The 22,500-nt window shown below is 35.4% G+C and overlaps 1 protein-coding gene across 3 annotated transcripts in view; it reads right to left on the bottom strand.

The window, feature by feature from the left end:
- Nucleotides 1-22,500, bottom strand: part of LOC115232395 — a 137,693-nt gene that overhangs the window by 50,196 nt on the left and 64,997 nt on the right. For all 3 annotated transcript variants that reach the window (XM_029802253.2, XM_029802252.2, XM_036511425.1), the window contains 4 exons: nt 17,875-17,972; nt 10,212-10,371; nt 5,125-5,222; nt 1,439-1,574 (listed from right to left, as the gene is read on the bottom strand). In XM_029802253.2, the coding sequence (XP_029658113.1) occupies nt 1,439-1,574; nt 5,125-5,222; nt 10,212-10,371; nt 17,875-17,972 (492 nt within the window). The remainder of the gene's footprint in view (nt 1-1,438; nt 1,575-5,124; nt 5,223-10,211; nt 10,372-17,874; nt 17,973-22,500) is intronic.

Consider the following 22,500-nt stretch of genomic DNA (forward strand, 5'->3'; position numbering starts at 1 on the left):
TAGTTATTTAGTAAGGGATGTAGGTAGGTAGATAGATAGATAAATAGATAGATAGATAGACAGATAGACAGATAGACAGACAGACAGACAGACAGAAAGAAAGAAAGAAAGAAAGATAGATAGATAGATAGATAGATAGATAGATAGATAGATAGATAGATAGATAGATAGATAGATAGATAGATAGATAGATAGATTAAAGAGAACCTTTCCTTCGCTGTAGAGTTGTTAATAACGTTGAAGTGGATTGCTTTGAAAGTGCCCCGTGCAGGTGACACATAAAGGGCAAACTTATGGGGCCAGGTAAAACACCTGTTTTGATACATTGTAGAATGCACTCAGTACATTTTGTTAAGTGGTTGGTGTTAGGAAGGGTGTAGGAACCAAGCAAAATCAGATTTTGACTGGGTGCAGTTCTGGTTTCCAGCTCTAGTCAAATTGTCCAAACCATGTCAGCTAGAGAGACAGTCCGTCAATTCAGATGTATGTGATTAGACACACGCACACACACATACGTAGCCATCTAAAAAGCAGTAATGTATGTGCCACGCAGAGAGCACTCGGGTATAAAGTACTCCTATCAGCGTTGCCTTGAAATCCCTCATTCCAGTGCCATGTAGAGAGTACTATTACCACATGTACAACAACTGTACCGGCTTCAGAAATTCTCTCTCAAACTCTATTTGTATAAACATATTACAATAAGAAGTTCGCACCATCTGCAGGAAATTAAGGACAAAGTATTTAATTAAAAAGTAATGCAAGGAGATAAAAATGATTTATTTCGATAATAATAGAAAAATTCAACTGCAAATTCATTGAGTGTTCTATTGGCCTCCATCTATTGTTATACCATTATAGTGCTTGCTGACTTCCATGCCATGCTGCCTCAACGAAATCATAAAGCATGGCTTAGACGCTTCAGGTTTCACTTCCCAGTTCGATCTAGCGGGCCTAGACCAAGGGGACGGTAAATAGCTTGACGGTATGACAGTTTTCCAGTTTGGAGTCGGTAGAGCCTTTATATGGGAGGACAAATGCTGTGTCACCTTATACTTCGGCGGCTTGGTGTGGTTAGCTACCAGCCCACATAAAAGAAACCTTTGCTGGTGACACGTATCGGTGACCCATAAAAGGCATCTGTACCGCTGACGCTTAAGGGAAACTCTGTACCCTCTTTGGATTGGTTAGCGTTACGAAGGGCATTCAGTCATAGAAACCAAACCAAAACAAACGACTGGGGCCAGCAGCAGTTCTCCTCCTTACTAGTTCCAGGTAAACTGTTTAAAGCATGCTAGTATGGAAGACGGACATTAAAGGATGATAATGATGATGATGATGATGATGATGAAGAGGAGGAGGAAGCGGGGGAGAAGGCGGGAGGGAGAGTAAATTGAAAACAACTTTCAAATGAATTCTATTAGAATTCTTCACTTACATTGGTTTTCCATAATTGTGATAACATTGCATGTCACATTTCCAGAATAATTCGATAAAAGTAATGTCATGATGTTTCTGAAAGTTCTTTCGTCAGAAGAGTTGCTCTTACGGACATTGGTAAATTCCAAAAGTTTCTGAGAAAGGAAAATATGACGAATTATACAGGCGCAAGAGTATCTGTGCGGTAAGAAGCTGCGTAACCACATGCTTCCAGGTTCAGTTCCACTGAGTGGTAACTTGGGCAAGCGTTCTCTACTATACTCTTATGCTGACCAATGACTTGTGAGTGGATTTAATAGATGGAAACTAAAAGAAGCCCAGCGTGTGTGTGTATATGTTTATAAGGTACTTGTCAACTGTAGAAATGTTGCTTTTCTAATTGAAACCATTTTTCTCAATCTCCATTTGAAAGTCCATCATGTCTCTTGAGCCATATCAAAATGAACAACTTTGAATTACGCGGCGGCGGTGGTGGTGGTGGTGGTGTGAGGTTCTAATTTTTTTTTCTGATTTCTCTTTGCCCCCTCTTTATCTCAGTTGTTCATTCCGCTAATATTTAGAAAAATTTTCGCGCCCAATTTTTGTTGTGGCTGGAAAAGGTGAACGATTTAAAATAAATATATCTTAATTGTAGTGTGAGAAAGTATATATATTCTGATGACAAAATATATTATCTTTCAAAAACATCCCAAATTTATAGACTATATCGTGTAGGTTTAAGAAATGGTTCATTATATATATATATATATACATATATAGTAGAGAATGAGACATCTTTCATCTGTCTCCCCACCACACCTCCTTCTAGGAGGGCAAAGAGAGATCAGAAAAAAAAATTAGAACCTCACACCACCACCACCACCGCCGCCGCGTAATTCAAAGTTGTTCATTTTGATATGGCTCAAGAGACATGATGGACTTTCAAATGGAGATTGAGAAAAATGGTTTCAATTAGAAAAGCAACATTTCTAGAAAATAGTAAATTGAAGTGTGAACACAGCACCTTACAGAGTATAAGTATATGACATTTATTTTAAAAATTTAACTTCATTTATTTTATATTCTAAATAATTTGCAATTTCAAAAAATATATTAATTTTGCGTTTTTTAATTTGATAAATTCTACGGAATAATTTTGCGCGTTTTTTGATAAATTCTACGGAAAGAATTTAGTGCGAAAAATTTATACATTTATACACAAAGACCTGTTGAGGCAAGCGAAGTTGATATCGAACCTCATCCGACGACAGGCACCCATGCCAACCCCGTTTGCTTGCGAAGACATGTTGGGGCAAGTGTGGCACCCGGCAGATGCCAGGACCCCTGGACTGGTGGTACGTAAAAAGCACTATCCGAATCGTGGCCGATACCAGAGCCGCCTCGACTGGCACCAATCTGACCGTGGCCGTTGCCAGCCTCGCCTGGCACCTGTGCGGGTGGCATGTAAAAAGCACCCACTACACTCTCGGAGTGGTTGGCGTTAGGAAGGGCATCCAGCTGTAGAAACATTGCCAGATAAGACTGGAGTCTGGTGCAGCCTTCTGGCTTCCCAGATCCCCGGTCGAACCGTCCAACCCATGCTGGCATGGAGAACGGACGTTAAACGATGATGATGATGAGAAGAAATTAATTCATTAAGTTTACCAAATTATATACGTCTGTAAAAAAAAAAAAGTTTCACAAATTATATACGTTCGCGTTTGTGTAAAAAAAAATATTTACTTTGTTCAAAAAATATTATTAATATTAATTAATTTTCAAGAATTATTTAATTTATATAATTAATTCATTAATTTTATTCTGTAAAATAGTAATTAATTCATTTATCTGTAAATCCGCGAGGAAAGCGACTATGTAATTTTTTTGTGTAAAATTGAAAATGTTATATATACACACACACACACACACACACACATATATATTTTTAGTGAAATCCAACACCTTTTTGTCTTAAAAAGCAGAAAGGTATCTAAAAAAATCCTTGGGGGGGGTTAATGCGCATGCGCGAATCGCGCACTGCGCATGCGCAAGTCACTTCGTAGGATCCCAAGTATCGAGTACCTACGTCTGGCGCGCGCGCGCGCGAATTCGCGTGTGCGAAACCGGGACCACTACAGTTGACAAGTACCTGTTTATAATATTAAATAAATACACCTCAAGCATGATAAGTATTATTAACTGCGTGTACTTAAGGTAAATGCTTCGTGCATTTTCCAGGAGCTGCAATAGCGTGGCGGAGTCTAGCATTCACACACGGTAGTGTGTGAATAATATTTTTAAAGTGATCATTAACTCATTCGTGATCAGTTCTAGGCTTTGTCACTAACTCAGTTTTCAGCTATGATGTTTAAACGATGTTTACATTTTTAGATTGGTCACATCCTAAGCTACATTTTCTCCTACGAAAGTTGAAAATTGGTTCATTGGAAAATAAGTTTGAGTGAAATATGTCCGGTCAAAACGGATGAGTAACGCTTGACATCGACCATGAGTACAAATATATTTTATGATTTTGTGTAAAGCTTTTGGTTTTGATTGACGCATATGATAGAACTCATGAAGACGAGTGTCGTGGTGCTAATCTTTTCAAAAAAATATTCAAAATTAATAAGTTATTATATAAGCTAAATGTGCCAAAATTACATAAAGCAATTTTCAAATATTATTTTTGCTTATTACTACGGCAGAGTCGTTAACACACAGGATGAAAGCTTCGCGGCATTTCGTCTGTCTCTGAGTTCAAATTCCTCCGATATCACCTTTACTTTTTTTTTATCTCATTTTGGGACTCGATAAGATGATTATCAGCTGAGCACTGAGGCCTATATAATCAACTTTCCTCTATTCTGGATCTGATGGCCTTCTGCTGGAAACTAATATTGCAAAGTGTTTGTTTCAATTCAGTATTTAGGTATCTTGCAATGGTCTACCTCATATTCATAGAATACACTGTATTTTAATATATATATATATATATATATATATATATATATATATATATATATATATTATATACACACACACACATATATAATATATATATATCGTAATACATACCATTCATACACAGTAGTATGTGAATAATATACTTAGGATCAACATTTAATCACTCGCGACCTCTTCTAGGCTTTGTCACTAATTCAGCTTTTTACCAAACTTGATTTTGTTTATACATTTTCAGATTGGTCTCCTCCTAAGCTATATTTTCCATATTTTGGGCTACAAAATTTGAAATTTGGTTCTGTAGAGAAACATAGTTGAGATTTCAAATAGGTGATGTCAAAAAGGGGAGAATAACACCTGAAGTCGACTTTAGGGATAAACACTTGACGCTGCATACATACATTCGTTCACACACACACACACACACACACACACACACACACACACGTACGCACGCACACAAACACGCACAAACACACATACAAAATGCACACGCACACACACACATTCACATACATATAAAGGGAAGCAAAGGTGACTGTAACGAACACCTTACACAAATTTAAATTTCTCAATCTTCCAAAATATTTCTGAAGTAAGTGAATCAAATTCAGTGCAAAGAATTCCTACAATATACTAAATTTGAAAATTCTCACTTAATTTTTAAAATTCAAAAATTGTGAACAAGACAGAAATTATGTGCCATATAGAAAGAAATAAAACGATATTCCATTGACTTACATTTCCAGCGAAACACTCGATTGATGTCAGAGGACTGGAATCCCTCGCTGTTATTTTGTATTCGCAGCTGCTTTTTGTGATTTCAATTTTTGGTTTCACTGTAAAATATGTTACAAACATGTTTATGAACTGTAAAGAGAGTTGATACCGTTTACAAGTAATGTCGTCTTTACATTCGGTGTATTGTACTTTTTTTACTGTTATTTATGGTTTTTTAATTGATTCAGTCATTAAACTGCGGCCATACTGGAGCATTTGAGAAAGTCTAGCTGAATGAATAAAATACAATCCTATGTACATATACATGTATGTATGTATGTACGTATGTATGTATATGCGTGTATACATGTATACGTATATACTTATATATATATATATATATATATATATATATATATATATATATATATATATAATTATCATTATTATTATTATTATCATTATTTAATAAAGGATTGACGTAACTCTTCACAAAGGTAAACAGTCAAGACGAAGAGCGCGATTCGATAGTAAGATATTTTATTAGTTGAACGATATTTCAACAGTACGTCTGTCTCTGTGAAGTTTAAAATAAGAAGTGATAAAAATTCAAAATTACAGAAATTTAAACGTAAAGTATGAACGAGAGCAACCTGCGTCCACACGTTAATGGGATGACATCATCAGTTTTTAAGCTACAACTTTATAACAGGCGAAAATAAAAAGACAGAAAAAAAACAGAAAAAAGAAGGACAGGAATAAAGGATAGAAAAAGGGAGATAACTGCGTGGAAAACAACAACAGGGACAACAACACCACCTCCATCAACAACAACAACAACAACAACTTCAGCATTAGCAGCCATAAGAACACAATGAACCTGAGCAAAGCTAAATCCTTTTGTAAAACCATTAGCAATTGGCCTACAAGATTGACATTATAAAATCCGGTATCATGTCTTAATGAAGAGGAGAACAAAATCTCCCGAAATACGAACAATTGTTTGTAAATGTGCTTCTCCCAAGGAGAGGAAACTTAAATTTCTTAATCTGGCAGAGACTGGAAAATGCTACGGATACAGAAAGGAAAACAATATGGGATGGTCGCTGCTATATGCAGCAGTGAGCAAAAAACCAGAATAATGGCCACTATAAATTGCTCATCTCAGACTTTTGTAATGATTCCCCATTAAATGAGTAAAATGCTTTGATCATTCTGGAGGAGCATGGGGAGGTTCTGGAGGTGACGTCCACCCCATAACTCATCAGGAATTGAATTCTTATGGAATTACAGATACTATTTTTTCCAGTGGAAATAAAACGCATTCCCAATTTTTTCTGCTTCGGGGAATGCGACAGATGCTATTTTATATAGGAGGTAAAAAACATAAGTGTTTTGAGTATGTAAATTTGAACCACCTTAAAGCCTTTTGCCCCGCGATGCAGAAAGCACGAAGCTCTCCAACATTAATTTCAACTTCTCAAGTTGGGGCGAAAAGTATTATCTCGCATGACTCAGGCCTCGCAAAGGCAAAGTCCTTATTCACATCAAACCAAACACCTTTCTCGGAGATAAGAGACAAACGGAATAAGAAACAAATATGAAACAGAACATCCTAAATAGAAGGCCCTAAGGTAAAAAATCAAAATCCGTCACAACAAAAATTAAAGACAAATCAACATCAACACCTTAATCACAAGACAACTGATTTTTACAAACAAATACATAAGCCACAAAAAGTCAAGAAAACAATTCGGAACACACGAAAAACAAAATGTCAAACACACACACACTCTTGGGTACATACTTTCTTCATCAATTTCAATGTTGTTCGGAAGAGCTACATAGAATCGATTTAAGAAGTAATTAATAACCAAAACATTACAAGTGGAGAAGATTTTGCGGGACTCCTCTCGAAATCTCCATCGGGTAGTATGTTCATCCAAACAGATACGGATACGTAACTTGATTTTAAACAGAAATTCTCCCAGCACATTGGAAGGTTTAGCAAGTTTCCCCGCAAAAACTTCCTAGAAAAACACTTCCCCACTCCCCATTCGAACAAAAAGAAGACTGCCAGCAGGCATCTCTCGGCACAAAGGTACGTAGTTCCATTTTATTTTCTATAAGTTAAATGGCTATACTTAGAGTTGGCTGTGTAAATGTACAGCGCTTGGCTTCGGGTTGGAAGCAGGGCCACCAGCTCAATGATCTCTGGTCCCTTAACTTAGATACGACTGCAATTAATGATACAATCATTTTCGAGGACTACAAGGTATTCTTGACTTCTGGTCACTCAACAGATTCAATTGCCGGAAAAGAAAATAAACATCCTAACATCGGGCTACAACACGTTCCCTTAGATGCCAAGAACCCTCCTTAGTATCATAGTTGTTATTGATAAAACTGTTTTTGGCAGCTGTACTAAACTGGGTTTTATGCCTATTTCCGCTATCTATCTGTTCAAATCTTTAGGGATAGTTCCTAATACACCTATAACTACTAGGATACATTTTAGCCGCTCTTCCCATAGTCTCTGTAATTCAATGGCTCGGGCCTGGTACTTTTCTATTTTTTCTATACTTCTCATATTAATTTTTTCATCATTTGGGACTGTAGGGTCAATTCCCTGTAGGGTCAATTCTCTGGCACTTTCTATTTACTTTATCTACTACTACTACTACTACTACTACCACCACCACCACCACCACCAAATCTAGCCTTTTAGCTTTTATTACTCTGCCAGTCTAAATGTTAAAGTCCCACGACATCTTGTATTTCTTACTTTCTAATATTTTACTAGGTTCATATTCATACCATTTATCAATATGTTCAAATCCTACCATTCTACAAAGCCCTCAGTGTATTACTCTCTCTAGATTGTCATGTCTTTTCTTGTATTCTTTCTGTGCCAGCATGCTACATTCATTTCCTATGTGAGTAATGCTTTCCTATTTTTTGATTTGCATAACCTACATTGGGAATCTACTTGGTTTTTATCCATTTTGGTTTTTATCCAATTAGTTCTTAATGCTTGAGCTTATGCAGCAACTAAAATACTTACTGTCTCCCTCTTCAGCTTTCATTTCTTAAGCCATGACCATGTATCACTACTACTATTTGCTGAAACTATCATTAGGAATCTACCCTGCAACACCTTCTCCTGACAGTCAGATCATTTCTGTTCTTTTTTCTAGTTTTTAAGTTTGTTTGGTGTTTTGTTTTCCCTATGTCTTAATTAAAGGAATTAAGAAAGCGGTTAACATCAGAGGTATCATTAATTCATTTCGACCCAAACCTGAAAATAATTGTGGTATCGGATGTCAGTGAATATGGTATAGGAGCTGTGATATTGTATAAATTTAATGATGGTAAATTCAAAGCTATTGCACATGCATCGAGAGTTCTATTACCAGCGGAAAGAAACTACAACCAGATTGAAAAAGTGGCGTTATTATTAATTTCCGCAGTAAAATAATTCCATAAATTCTTACTTGGGAGGAAGTTTACACTGCAAACGGATCACCGACTGCTACTGTCTATTTTCAGTTCGAAAAAGGGTATCCCCACGCACTCAGCGAACCGCCAAATGGCTTGAAGTGTGCAAATGTTCATGGCCAACCACAAGTGTGACAATTGACTTCTTGGAAGAAAAAATTTCTCTCGTTATGGGGTGCCAGATACGATCGTGTCAGATAATGGTACACAATTCACAGCGAAGCAGTTCGAAAGATTCTGTAAGTCGGTTCAAATGAAGCATATGTTAACTCCGCATACCATCCAAGATCAATTGGATTAGCGGAAACATTCGTCGATACATTCAAGAGAGCTTTAAGAAAGACCAGACGGGAAACCCTTGAAGATACAAATATGACAAAGATTTTGCAGGTGTATAGGATAACACCGAATCCAAATGCAGAGTCGGGTAGGACACCCGCAGGTTTGATGTTTTCCAGAAAAATTTGTTCTATTTTTGATAAATTGTTGCCAAAACAGAAAATAGAAAATTCGGGAAGAAGAACGAAATTTTTTAACACGGGTGACGAAGTGTATTTTAAAATACATAGAAACAGGACTGGGAACAAGGATATATAACTGGACGTCTGGGTAACGTGATGAACATGGTAAAAGGTCCAAAATATGAACACAGAAGGCATATAAACCAATTTAAAAAAAGATATACCAAAAACCTACTGAATTAAAGGAGGTGGCTCCTATACGAAAAAGATATTAAGATTCTGTGGGAGGTACATGTGTAAAACGGAGATTTGGTGTAAAAATAATAATAAAAATTTCAAATTTTTGCCACAATCGCAGCTTGGGGAAGGGATTAAGTCGGTTACATGGACACTAGTGCGTAACTGGTACATATTTAATTGACCCTGAAAGGATGAAAGGCATGGTCGACCTCGGCGGCATTTGAACTCAGAACGTAGCAGCAGATGAAATACCTGTTTCTTTACTACCTACAAGGGGCTAAACACAGAGGGGACAACAAGGACGGACCCACGGATTAAGTCGATTACATTGACCCCAGTGCGTAACTGGTACTTAATTTATCGCCCCGAAAGGATGAAGGCGGAATTTGAACTCGGAACGTAACGGCAGATGAAATACCGCTAGGCATTTCACCCAGCGTGCTAACGATTCTGCCAGTTTGCCACCTTATGTATTAATAATAATAATAATAATAATAATAATAATAATAATAATAATAATAATAATAATAATAATAACAATAATAATATTAATAATAATAATAATATATCCACTTCCAACAGGAGTCAATCTCAAAAAGGGGAGATGTTATGGTGATAGATATTAACATTCCTGTGTGGTAAAAAATGTGAACTTGTGGAAGTCATATAAAAAGGAACGTGTCTCACAGAGAAAGAAAAAGAAGGCGCCGGAGTCTCGCGTCGCGTATTGGTAGTCGGAGGTGACGTCTGTGAATACGTTGCTTTACCACATCTACTTTTTAATCATGTACTCGCAATGAAGGATATAATACTAAGTGATTCTGCTGATGATGATGATGAGGAGGGGGAGGATGAAGATGTAACAAGATGCAAACACCTTTCAAAAGAATTATGAAATTCGTCACTTACTTCCAAACTTCAACAACCGATCTTCCATGAATATCTTTCCAATAGTAAACCAGCAGGTCAGATCTCCACAAAGCCTCGGATATCTTAATATTCCAATGGTGCTAAATGTTCTCCCATCAGGACATTTACTCACACTTTCATGGGTAAATGACAAACGTTCCTAAAAAAAAGACAAAAGAAAAGAATGAATTACATAGACTCAGGCGAGGCTGTGAGTGAAGAAGCTTGATTTGCAACCATATGCTTCCGTGTTCAATCTCAGTGCGAGACATCCTGGACTAGAGTCTTCAAATAGTGACTAAGACTTAACAACGCCTAAGATATATATATATATATATATAGGCTTAGGAGTGGGTGTGTGGTAAGTAGCTTGCTTACGAACCACATGGTTCCGGGTACAGTCCTACTGCGTGGCAACTTGGGCAAGTGTCTTCTACTATAGCATCGGGCCGACCAAAGCCTTGTGAGTGGATTTGGTAGATGGAAACTGAAAGAAACCCGTCGTATTTATATATATATGCATATATATATATGTGTGTGTTTGTGTGTGTGTGTGTGTGTGTGTGTGTGTGCATGTGTTTGCCCACCCAACATCGCTTGACAACCGATGGTGGTGTGTTCACATCCTCGTAACTTAGCGGGTTGGCAAAAAGAGACCGATGGAATAAGTACTAGGCTTTCAAAGAATAAGTCCTGGGGTCGATTTGCTCGACTAAAGGCTGTGCTCCATAATGGCAACAGTCAAATGACTGAAACAAATAAAAGAGTATATATATATATATATATATATATATATATATATATATATATATATATATATATATATATATATATATATATATATATATATATATATACATATACATATATGTGTATATATACGTATATATATATATACATACATTATATATATATATATACATATATATATATACATACAGATATATATATGGATATATATATGTATATATATATACATAAATATATATATATACATATATATGTATATATATATTCTTACATATACATACATATATATATATATACATATATATATACATACAAATATATATATATATATATACATACATATACATGCATATACAATCACACACACACAAATATGTATGCAAAAAGGGAGAGGCACAGAAAGAATGAGATAGAGAGAGAGTGAGAGAGAGAGTTAACTGACTCTCAACATGGAAAACACATTGTAGCACTCAAATGATTAAACTTTACGTCTGGATATTTTGCGGAGGACGAAATCATGAAGATACAGTTTGGCTATCAGGGGTATCCAAATCAGCAGATAAGATAAACACGGTTCAGATACACAGACAGAATCGAGTTTTGGTGTTTATCTATCAACCCTTACCTATCCCTTACCTTCACCCTGATGAAGGAGGCTTTGGATTTTACCAACGATTATTTTATTCCATTACTGGTTGTAGATTTTTGTTGGATACAATCTCCCAACGTTATGCAGTTACTCCGAGTATCCAGAGGGTTCTGTCAGAACTGTAGCACCATTTCCTCACTAATTCATTTTCTTTGTGTAATCCGAGTTTGTTTTAGCAGATATACATACATACAGACATATACAAATATATATATATATATATATATATATATATATATATATATATATATATATATATATATATGCATGTGTGTATATATATGTGTATATGTATTTATATATATATATATATATATATATATATATATATATATATATATATATATATATATATTATATATATATATTTATATATATATATTTGAGTAATTGAATGAATTATCTTATTAAGGATAATTCGAAGGATAACCAATACCTGGGTAGCAAATTCACATCAGAAAGAACACGGTTGAAGCTACGTCGCTAGGGCATAGACTACGTGTCTTCGTGCGGAAATTTTTATGTTTATTTTAAAATTATAAGTATATGAAAGAATGGAGTTGAACGACTAGTTAACAAATATCCTTTATTCTCGACATATGTTTCGAAGGCTGCATATTCCTAATTCCGAAGAAATAAGGAGTACATTATGCAGATTTCTCTCAGGAAAATCAAGGAAACTTATGTCGACATCAAAATGCACAAAAAACCTTTAGCTGACCGCTCTCAATGAGCCCATGGCGATAATGAGTGTCTCTTTATAATGAGTGACGTCAGAGTGGCTGAATGTAGAAGAATCTAGAAGTTTCTAAAGGTTCAAGAGTTCAAACGAAGTAGGAGGAGGGAGGCATAAAAATAGTAAGGTGAGAGAGTGCAGGTCAAAAGAATGGTGGGTTTAAATGATTTCTTTTGTGAATGAGTGCCTGTGTGTGTGACTGTATATCATCATCATCATCATCATCGTTTAGCGTCCGTTTTCCATGCTAGCATGGGTTGGACGGGTCAACTGGGGTCTGTGAAGCTGGAAGGCTTCGTCAGGCCCAGTCAGATCTGGCAGTGTTTCTACGGCTGGATGCCCTTCCTAACGCCAAACACTCCGCGAGTGTAGTGGGTGTTTTTTACGTGCCACCTGCACAGGTGCCAGACAGAGCTGGCGAACGGCCACGAACGGATGGTGCTTTTACGTGTCACCGGCACGGGGCCAGGCGATGCTGGCAACGGACACGAACGGATGGTGCTTTTACGTGTCACCGGCACGGGGGCCAGCCGAGGCTGGCAACGGACACGGACGGATGGTGCTTTTACGTGCCACCGACACGGGGCCAGACAGAGCTGGCAAACGGCCACGAACGGATAACTGTCTTAATGTGTGTATGTGTGTGTCTGAATGCGTGATTGTGTTTGTGGATTGGTAGAAGTCAGAAAACTGACAGCTGTGAGTTGGAAGGTCTGTATCTGTGTGTTCGATTATGTTTACTGTAGGGAAAGGAAAGTAGATAGCGAAAGGGAGAAAGAATCGAGCGAGGTGAGAGGCAACGCAAGAATGGATAGTAGTAATTGGGAATATAAGAAAATCTTTTTTGACTATTGGGGTGAAATATAGCAAAAAAAAATTGGGGGAATTCGAGGGGTTATCTATATTAGTCACTATTTATATGAATGAAAGGTGTGTCTTTTCCAGTGTAAGCACCTGTAGGATCTTTCGACGATTGTGTTTATTAAAGGGCCTTTGGCGAACAAAATATGAAAAAGTTCGGAATTACAGATGCCACAAAATTTTCTGCCTTTATCAAACGGGAAGGACACCGACAAAATGGACCATTCGAGCTTGAACGTAGTGTTATTGTTCTTCAGACGCCAGACTAATTTGCTTAGCCCCGTGCTGTGTTGCTTTCTCTTATCTCTGAAAGTGGAATAATGGTTGAAGACTCTTTGGGCTAATTTAGAAGAGGTTGCGCCAATATAGAAGTAGACATCGGTTCCAGAAGAGATTTTGCATTGGTAAGTGGTGTTTCTAATTTTGGAATTTTTGGATAAGAACTTTAATCTGTTGGGGTTGGTTTCCGATACTAAGACAGAGTTTTTATTGTTGTGATAGGTGTAAAAATTGTTGCTGGTTTTGGCTACGATACTATTCCTCTTATTATCATTACTATTAGTTATAATATCGTCGGCAAATTCCCTGGCTATAGGATTGCTGCGATTGTTATCATCAATAATATAACTGTTATTAAGAATGCTGGTACTATTACCACTAACACCACCACTGTTAATAATCTGGCTAATGTTATTATCATTATTACTATTGCTAACGCTAATGCTGCTATGAATGTTGCTAATATCCATACTACTTCTATTATTATTATTATTGTATGTTACGTTGGAATGGGTAAGGGCGGTGTCGCTACTCATGGGTGGAGAGACCCTATTTAGCAGCTTATTATTGTGGGAAGCTATTATCTGCGAAAGATTTTTAGTATTTGAGAATGCTATTCTAACTTTATGCGAATTTATAGTGGAGTAGTATCTAGAATTCATAGGAAAATTCTTAGTAACGGCTTCACGGAATTGTAAAGGGAGATTAGACCTGATTTGTCTCCCGAAAGGAATCACAAACCAGATATAGTTTTTTTTGTTCTTGGAATGGCTGAGAGTGTTGACATTTACATTAAAGGGTATATTTCTGTGTTGTAGAATGGGTTTTGGTTTACGCTGGTTTACCCTAGTCCGTAAGTTATTATTGTAAAATATATTTGTGTCGACGTTTCTAGAGCTGAAATCACTATTTATGTTATTTATATTATTATTAGAAGTTATCTTATCTTGATGGGCAGATATTAGTTTAGGATGGGCCAGATCGATATATGATACCTTATCCCTATAACCGGCTTTTGACAAAGCGGCATTATAAAATTCTGCTTTCTGTTTAAAAATGTCGACATTTGCTGATAACTTAGATAGTCTTAAGGATATATTTTTAACCAAATTATCGGTGATAGTTTTTGCATGGTTACTGAAAATACTGACATATTTTAGGTTCGTAGACGGCTTATGGTAAGGGAAGTAAGAATTATTATGCAAATTTAGGGTAACATCTAAGAAATTGGCCTTAGTTAGTTCGTTGTCAAAAATTATGCTCATGCCCATCCTGCTGAAAAATCTAACTAATCTATTTTTAGTCTTCTGTATCCTACTGTTAGGGGCATTCTGTAGGTAAAAAAGACAATCGTCTCGATACAGACCGCCGCATATATCCAGGAATTAGTCGGCTAATTCATATAGAATATAGATTCCGACCAAATCGGCTACCTGGGCGCTATCTGAGCTTCCCATTGGCACATCGAACGCGTTGGGAGTATCCTTACAGACCCATAACTTTTCATTCAACAAAAGAGTAGACCAATCTACTACGGTTTCGTACTGAACTCGTAAGCATGTGAGTGGGCAGTAAGCTTCTACCACACACCCACGCTTATATATATATGTATGTATATATACTAGCATATACACCAGGCTCGAGATTAAAATAGCATAGACTTTTATTATTCTACTTCTTTGTCATTTGACTGCGGCCATGCTGGTGCACCGACTTTAGTCGAATAATGCGATCACAGGATTTATTATTTCTAAACCTAGTGCGTATTCTATCAGTGTAGTTTGGCAAACCGCTATATTACGGAGTCGTAAACACCGCAACAACGGTTGTCAAGGGACGGTGGGAAGCACGAACACAGAAATACACCTACACACAAATATACTCATATATGCGACAGTGTAGTTTCCGTTCCTGCGTACGTAATCCATTCACAAGGATTTGGTCGGCTTGAGGCTATATATGTATATATATATATATATATACATAGTGAAACCATTAAAAGTGAAGCAAAAATATAAAAGTTTAGCTATTTATAACTGTTACTCCGTCAATGGTTTCACTTTTATTCTTTGTGTATTGAGACGCAATAGGGAACCAGTGCCAATGCTGCATTGTTTCAATCCCCAAAAGTACATGGTAAAACTCCTGGTATTCCCATGTAAAATTTGATCTTATTTCGTCGAAACGTTTGAGAAGGCATTGGAAACAATGATAGAAAAGATTTTATATATTTATGTGTGTATATATATATATATCTATATATATGTGTTGTATATATATATGTGTATATATATATATATATATATATATATATTATATATATATATATATATATATATATATATATATATATAAATAAATAATGAGGGAGATAAATTAATATTAATTTTAATATCAATTTAAAACCAGTAGTCTAGCATACAAAAAATCTGAGAAATCAGAGAAAATTCTAATATATGTGTATATTGGCAGGGCAAGACTGCTAGGTAGTCGGCCGTATGCTAGAAATAGATCATCAACGATCAAACTACAAAGAAAGTTCTCTAGAGGAAAAATTCAGCGAACACCAGAACCAAATTTTGCGGGCAGAACAGATGAAAATTTATATAAAAAACAGAATTAATTGCATACCTCGGTTTCGGCCTTTAACAAAAGAATTACTTACATAATTCAAATGTCCGTGGCCTCATCAGTACAATCGTTCAGTGTAAATACAATTTGAAAAACTAACCCCAGCTTTCTGTGCCAAGACAGAACGTGCTTAGTTTTACCGATTACATTAGGGATAAAATTTCAAATGTCTTAGTTCCGGCGCGCTAAAAAATTCCTGAAGCGAAGAACTGCAGTAAATAATTCACTGCGGTTAGTGCTTGCTACTAGAGAACGTATTTATTTCAGTATTTAAATAATGAGGGAGATAAATTAATATTAATTTTAATATCAATTTAAAACCAGTAGTCCAGCACACAAAAATCTGAGGAGTCAGAGAAAATTCTAATATATGTGTATATTGGCAGGGCAAGACTGCTAGGTAGTCGGCCGTATGCTAGAAATAGATCATCAACGATTTAACTACAAAGAAAGTTCTCTAGAGGAGATCATTGATGATCTATTTCTAGCATACGGCCGACTACCTAGCAGTCTTGCCCTGCCAATATATATATATATATATATATATGTATGTATGTATATTATATATATATATATATATATATATATATATTATATATATATATATATATATATATATTATATATATATATATATATATATATATATGTGCAGTCTTATTGTTACGTCTTGTTTGTGTTCGTACTCATTTTGCCCCGCTGCTTGGAATTTTATTTTAATTCTCTCGCAGGAAGGCCTATTGGATTAGTGTTCTGTTATGCCTTCGAAACATACCTGACTCCTCTAGCGACAGCTGATGACGGGGGTTTTGTCATTGTGTAGCTCGTCCTGTATTTGTTTTTTTTTTGTTTTTCGTTTTCCGTTTTCTTGTTTTTTGTTTTTTGGCTTTTTCCGTTTCTACGTCTTATTGTGATGTCCTGTACTCCCGTATAATTATTTATATATGCATGTATATATACATGTAGATGTAGGTACGTACATATATGTTTGTATGTATGCATATATTTTTATTTATCTCCCTATATATATATATATATATATATATATATATATATATATATATATATATATATATATATATATATATATATATATATATATATATATATATATATATATATATATATATATATATATATATATATATATATATATATATATATTATATATATATATATATATATACATACATAGACAATTGTGGAGGATAGCCAAGCGGTTAGAGCAGCGGACTCGCGTCGATGGATTGCCGGTTCGAATCTCAGCCCGGGCGATGAGAGTGTTTATGAGTGAAAAACCTAAGTTCCAAGCGACTGCAGCAGAAGGTAACTGCGAACTTCTGCTGAATGTTTCGCCACAACTTACCCTTACTCTTTCCTCCTACATCTAGTAGTTCACTTATACTTGATGGCATATCATCTGCAACCTTTAAGTCAGCTTTCTCTGTTTGTATGTTTATCTGTATATATATTTTGCACATTAAAACCGATTGATTTATCTGTTAACTTAAATCGCTTTTTAACCCTCTCTCAGCACACACAGGCACACACTTAAGATGTTATCACACACAGCTATCCAGCAGAAAATACTGGCTTCCAGCTTCTGTTTCCTGATTGGTTAAAAATAATCACTTTAAACCTTTCTAAACTTTTTCTAATTGTGAAATTTTTCACTAAATTTCAAAATTTGAAAAGTTGTGACACAAAAATCTATCATCCGCCAGATGGGTTCAAAGACACAATATTCAGTTGACTTACCTGTCCATAGTAACATCTGATTGTTGTCCTAGGATGTGAACATTTGGCCATTACTATGTGTTCGGTGCTGGTGGATTTGGTTTCAATTTTCGGTCTCACTATAAAATATGTTACGAACACTATTATTAATTGTTTAAAGGATTAATAAACTTTAAACATAATTTCGTATTTCTTTTCATTTCTTTCGATTTACTTGTTTCAGTCATAAGACTGTGACCATGCTGGGGCACTGCCTGGGGCATTTGTAATCGAAATAATCGGCACCAATAATTATCTGATTTGTAAGGTACTTATTGAATCGTTTTCTTATGCCGGACAGCTAAGTTTACGGAGGCCTAAACAAATCTACAACAGTGGCCAAGCGATGATGGGGGACAATCACACGCACACACATATATATATGTACGACGGGCTTCTTTCAGTTTCCGCCAACCGAGTCCACTCACAAAGATTTGGTCATTCCGAGACTTTATTAGAAAACATTTGCCTAACGTGTCATGCAATGAGAATGAACTCGGAACCATGTGGTTTGGAATGAAGCTTCTTACCAGACAACCATGCGAGTATGTATATATATATATATATATATATATATATATATATATATATCAATAATACAGTGATTGTTTCTATCAGGAACAAAATGTTTAATAGGACTGCTATAGAAGTGCTCAATTAAATGGTTTCTTATTTAAGAAGTCATGCTTGGACCAGCCCAAATCAAAGAATTAAAGCAGTAAAAAAATGTTTTAAAAAACCGTTAAAAAAACAGTTAAAATTTTTTTTTTAATTTAAAAAACAACATTAATGGGTGTATTAAATTAAATTCAACCTCGATGGTTCCAATTTTTTACTGCTTTAGTTCTTTCATTTGGGCTGGTCTAAGGATGACTTCTTAAATAAGAAACCACGCAATATTATGTTAGGTCTGGTTAAGGAGGTCTCGCCCTGGTACGTGATGTCTGTCTCTCTATTTTTTCCCCTGACGAAGGAGTAATCATTGTGATGCACCCTCGTGCATTAAATACAGTGATGTACCCCTGAAATGGCCATAGGGAATGTAAATATGGTTTCTTCTTTTTTGCTTCGACATTGTCTTTTAACTATAGGTTTCCCTTATCTGAAAAGTTATTTTTAATGAAAATAATTGCTAAACGATGAACTTATATCTTACCTTATATATTATATATTATTTATATGCTTCCTATATATATGTATTTTTAAATATATTTTTTATATATCTATATATTTATATATTACTTTATATTATTACGTATTTATTATTCTAGGTGTTGTAATGTTTTTAAAAAATATATATTTCTTAATCGCTAAAGTATTAACATTTAACAGTGATGAACTGTATTCACACTTTTTTCTTGCATTTTCTTATATGCTTGTACTGATGAGTTATGTTTCATCTTCCGTGATGTTATACATGTATATTCTAAGTGAAAGAAAAAGCATTTTGTGATTAAATGTTCGAGATATGAAATGTTACGTGGATGACCTTGTATTTGTTTGTTCTACAACCATTGTTTAATATATATATATATACATATATATATATATATATATATATATATATATATATATATATATATATATATATATACAGGTGGTGGTATTAAGTTAGACATGGCCTGGGCCAATAATGGCCGAAACCTATCAAAGTATCAAAGTATACATACATATATATGTATGTATGTGTGTGTTTGTGTGTGTGTGTGTATATATATATATATATATATATGTATATATATATATGTATATATATATGTATATATATATATATGTATATATATATATGTATATATATATATGTATATATATATATATATGTATATATATATATGTATATATATATATGTATATATATATATGTATATATATATATGTATATATATATATGTATATATATATATATATATATATATATATATATATATATATATATATATATTATATATATATATATATATATATATATATATATATATATATATAATAAAGTTTGTTTGTGAAAGCACGTGAGTGAATATATAAGAAAATAGTAAAAAGTGAAAAAACGACAGAAGGTTTAAATGTTAAAGAATATATATATTTGCGTCAATATGTCTGGAGAATATTGACATATTGACGCAAATATATATATTCTTTAACATTTAAACCTTCTGTCGTTTTTTCACTTTTTACTATTTTCTTATATATTCACCCACGTGCTTTCACAAACAAACTTTCTTATCTATATATTAAACACGTGAGACCGAAAATGCCACAGAAGTCAAACACCTCGGATAAAACCTTAAATGAGGACATACTCAAAGAACTGAAAAATATTAATTCACAGCTTCTTAACCTGAACAACAAAATCGAGGAATCAAACTTACTCGCCCGGGAAAGTAAAAGTAATGAAGATGCAACTCGCTACACTGACCAGGTGAGTAAGGATTTACAACTGTTATATACAACACTAAACTCAATTTCATCAACAAATCCGAAAATAATACACAGGTACCTAATGAAACACAACAGGACACCATACGCACCCAAATCAACCCAGCAAAAAGAAAAATAGGAAACGTTTGGAATACAAACCTGCACAACAGAAAACTCACCTTCTGGAACATGATAAAAAATTCCAACAAAGCAGATATTTACGAGGGATGGATAAACTCAACACCAATTATCCTCCCACGCAAATTCCAGATAAAATTAATTCCTAACGAGCCTGACGGACAGAGATCTATTAGAGAAAAGTCAGCTCTGTTCAATTTTAAATCAGAAATAGAGCTTCTAAGACTCAGGGCCTCCACAAATGAAGAAAAACTTAAAAGCATAGACGAGGAGATGCACAATCTAATACTAAAACATACCGAGGGACAACCCCTCGAAAATACATTGGATCATTGGAAGGATACCTGTGAGAGAGAAGAGAGAAATTCTCTCCTACGCTGGGAGAAAAACATGGACTTCTTCCAAAAATATAGTGAAACTTTCAAAAATGAATTGGGTACGAATAATCCCTTCCTTAAGAAAATTACAATAAATAAAAAAGAAAAACCAAACAACCCACGAACAACCCCCAACTATCCTCCATACACTAAAAACAGAAATCACCCACAACCAACCTTTGCAAACCACGCAAGACCTAACAGGGAACTAGCTGACAGAGGACGCGTCTATGAAAGAAATTACACCAAAAACAGAACACACCAACAACATCCTAATACCAGACCCAACCACCATACAGCACAATATGACACTAGAATAAGAAATACACCACACACAAATCGCTACTACCCCATGAACCAAAATTACTGGTCCCCACTAAACACAAGACAAACGCAAAAAAAACTATGTCAAGCAACATCCCACATACAAGCAGTTCGAAACAAAAATATTTCCCATACAGAAATTTTACACACACCACAAACAATAACAACCATAGATTCCCACACACACACAACGATCGGAGGCAACAATACCACCACTCCCCCGACCAAATACCACACAACCTCACAGACAACTCATACAAACAAAATTACACCCAACATTTTTTAGCCAGGGACCAGGGACACCAGGACACAGGCTGGAACCTAGTAATAAGGAAAAACCGAACATAATCAATCTTTCAACCAAACCTCTTTCTAACATAAAAATTGACATCCTCGCAAAAGGGCTCAAATTTACACCAACTCCACGCAGAGCCAACCTAAATGAACTCAAGGATAATATAACAGAATTTTGCAGAAAATTATCATTTTTTCATTTTATCTAGTTTCAGCTCACGAGCTGTGGCCATGCTGGGGCACCACCATTCGGTGTTGCTACATGATTTTACTTCACGAATGCTTTTTAGCATGACATTTGGTGTATGAGATAGTTTGATGCAGCTGCCCTCATCTGCACCTCTTACTTTGAAGTTGGTTCATCTGGGACACCTGACAAGAAGACATCCAGTTTTATTCGGGAGGATATTGAAGAGCTGTGGACCTCTGAAGCCCAGGCTATCACAGTATTTTGTCCTACATCTTGATGGCAAATTTGGAGTTCTTGGCACTATGCAGTGGCGCCCAGATCTAGTATTTGTGTAACTCTCTGTGCCAAAGTTTGGGACAAGTCCTTCTAGGATCTTCCAGATGTATATTATGGCATATCTTTCTCGCATACGCTCTAAGAAATAGAGTCTTAATCTCTTGAGTCTTTCCCAGTGGCTTATATGCTGCACAGAGGCTATCTTCTTCGTGTGGCTTCGTTGGATCGCCTCAAGTTCTGTGATTAACTTGACACTGGATGGTGACCATAGCTGAGAGCAATAGTCAAAGTGGCTTAGGACAAGTGTCCTCCAGAGGACCATCATGGTTTCCTGGTCTCTTGTTCTAAAGGTTCTAAGAATCCATCCGGTCAGCCGCCTACATTTCATTGCCGATTTAGCAAAATGCACATGGAAGGTTGCATCATCATTCATGTAAATACCCAGGTCTCGCACTGATTGTGCCTCTGGGATTGCAATCCCTCCAGGTCCAGTGTATTTATTGGGTATTGCATTTAGTTTTGCATGCTGATAGCATAAAGCTTGAAACTTTTCAGCATTGAACTGCATGCTATTCTTTTCAGCCCACTTGT

This window comes from Octopus sinensis, linkage group LG2 (genome assembly GCF_006345805.1).
Source record: "Octopus sinensis linkage group LG2, ASM634580v1, whole genome shotgun sequence".
Lineage (NCBI taxonomy): Eukaryota > Metazoa > Mollusca > Cephalopoda > Octopoda > Octopodidae > Octopus > Octopus sinensis.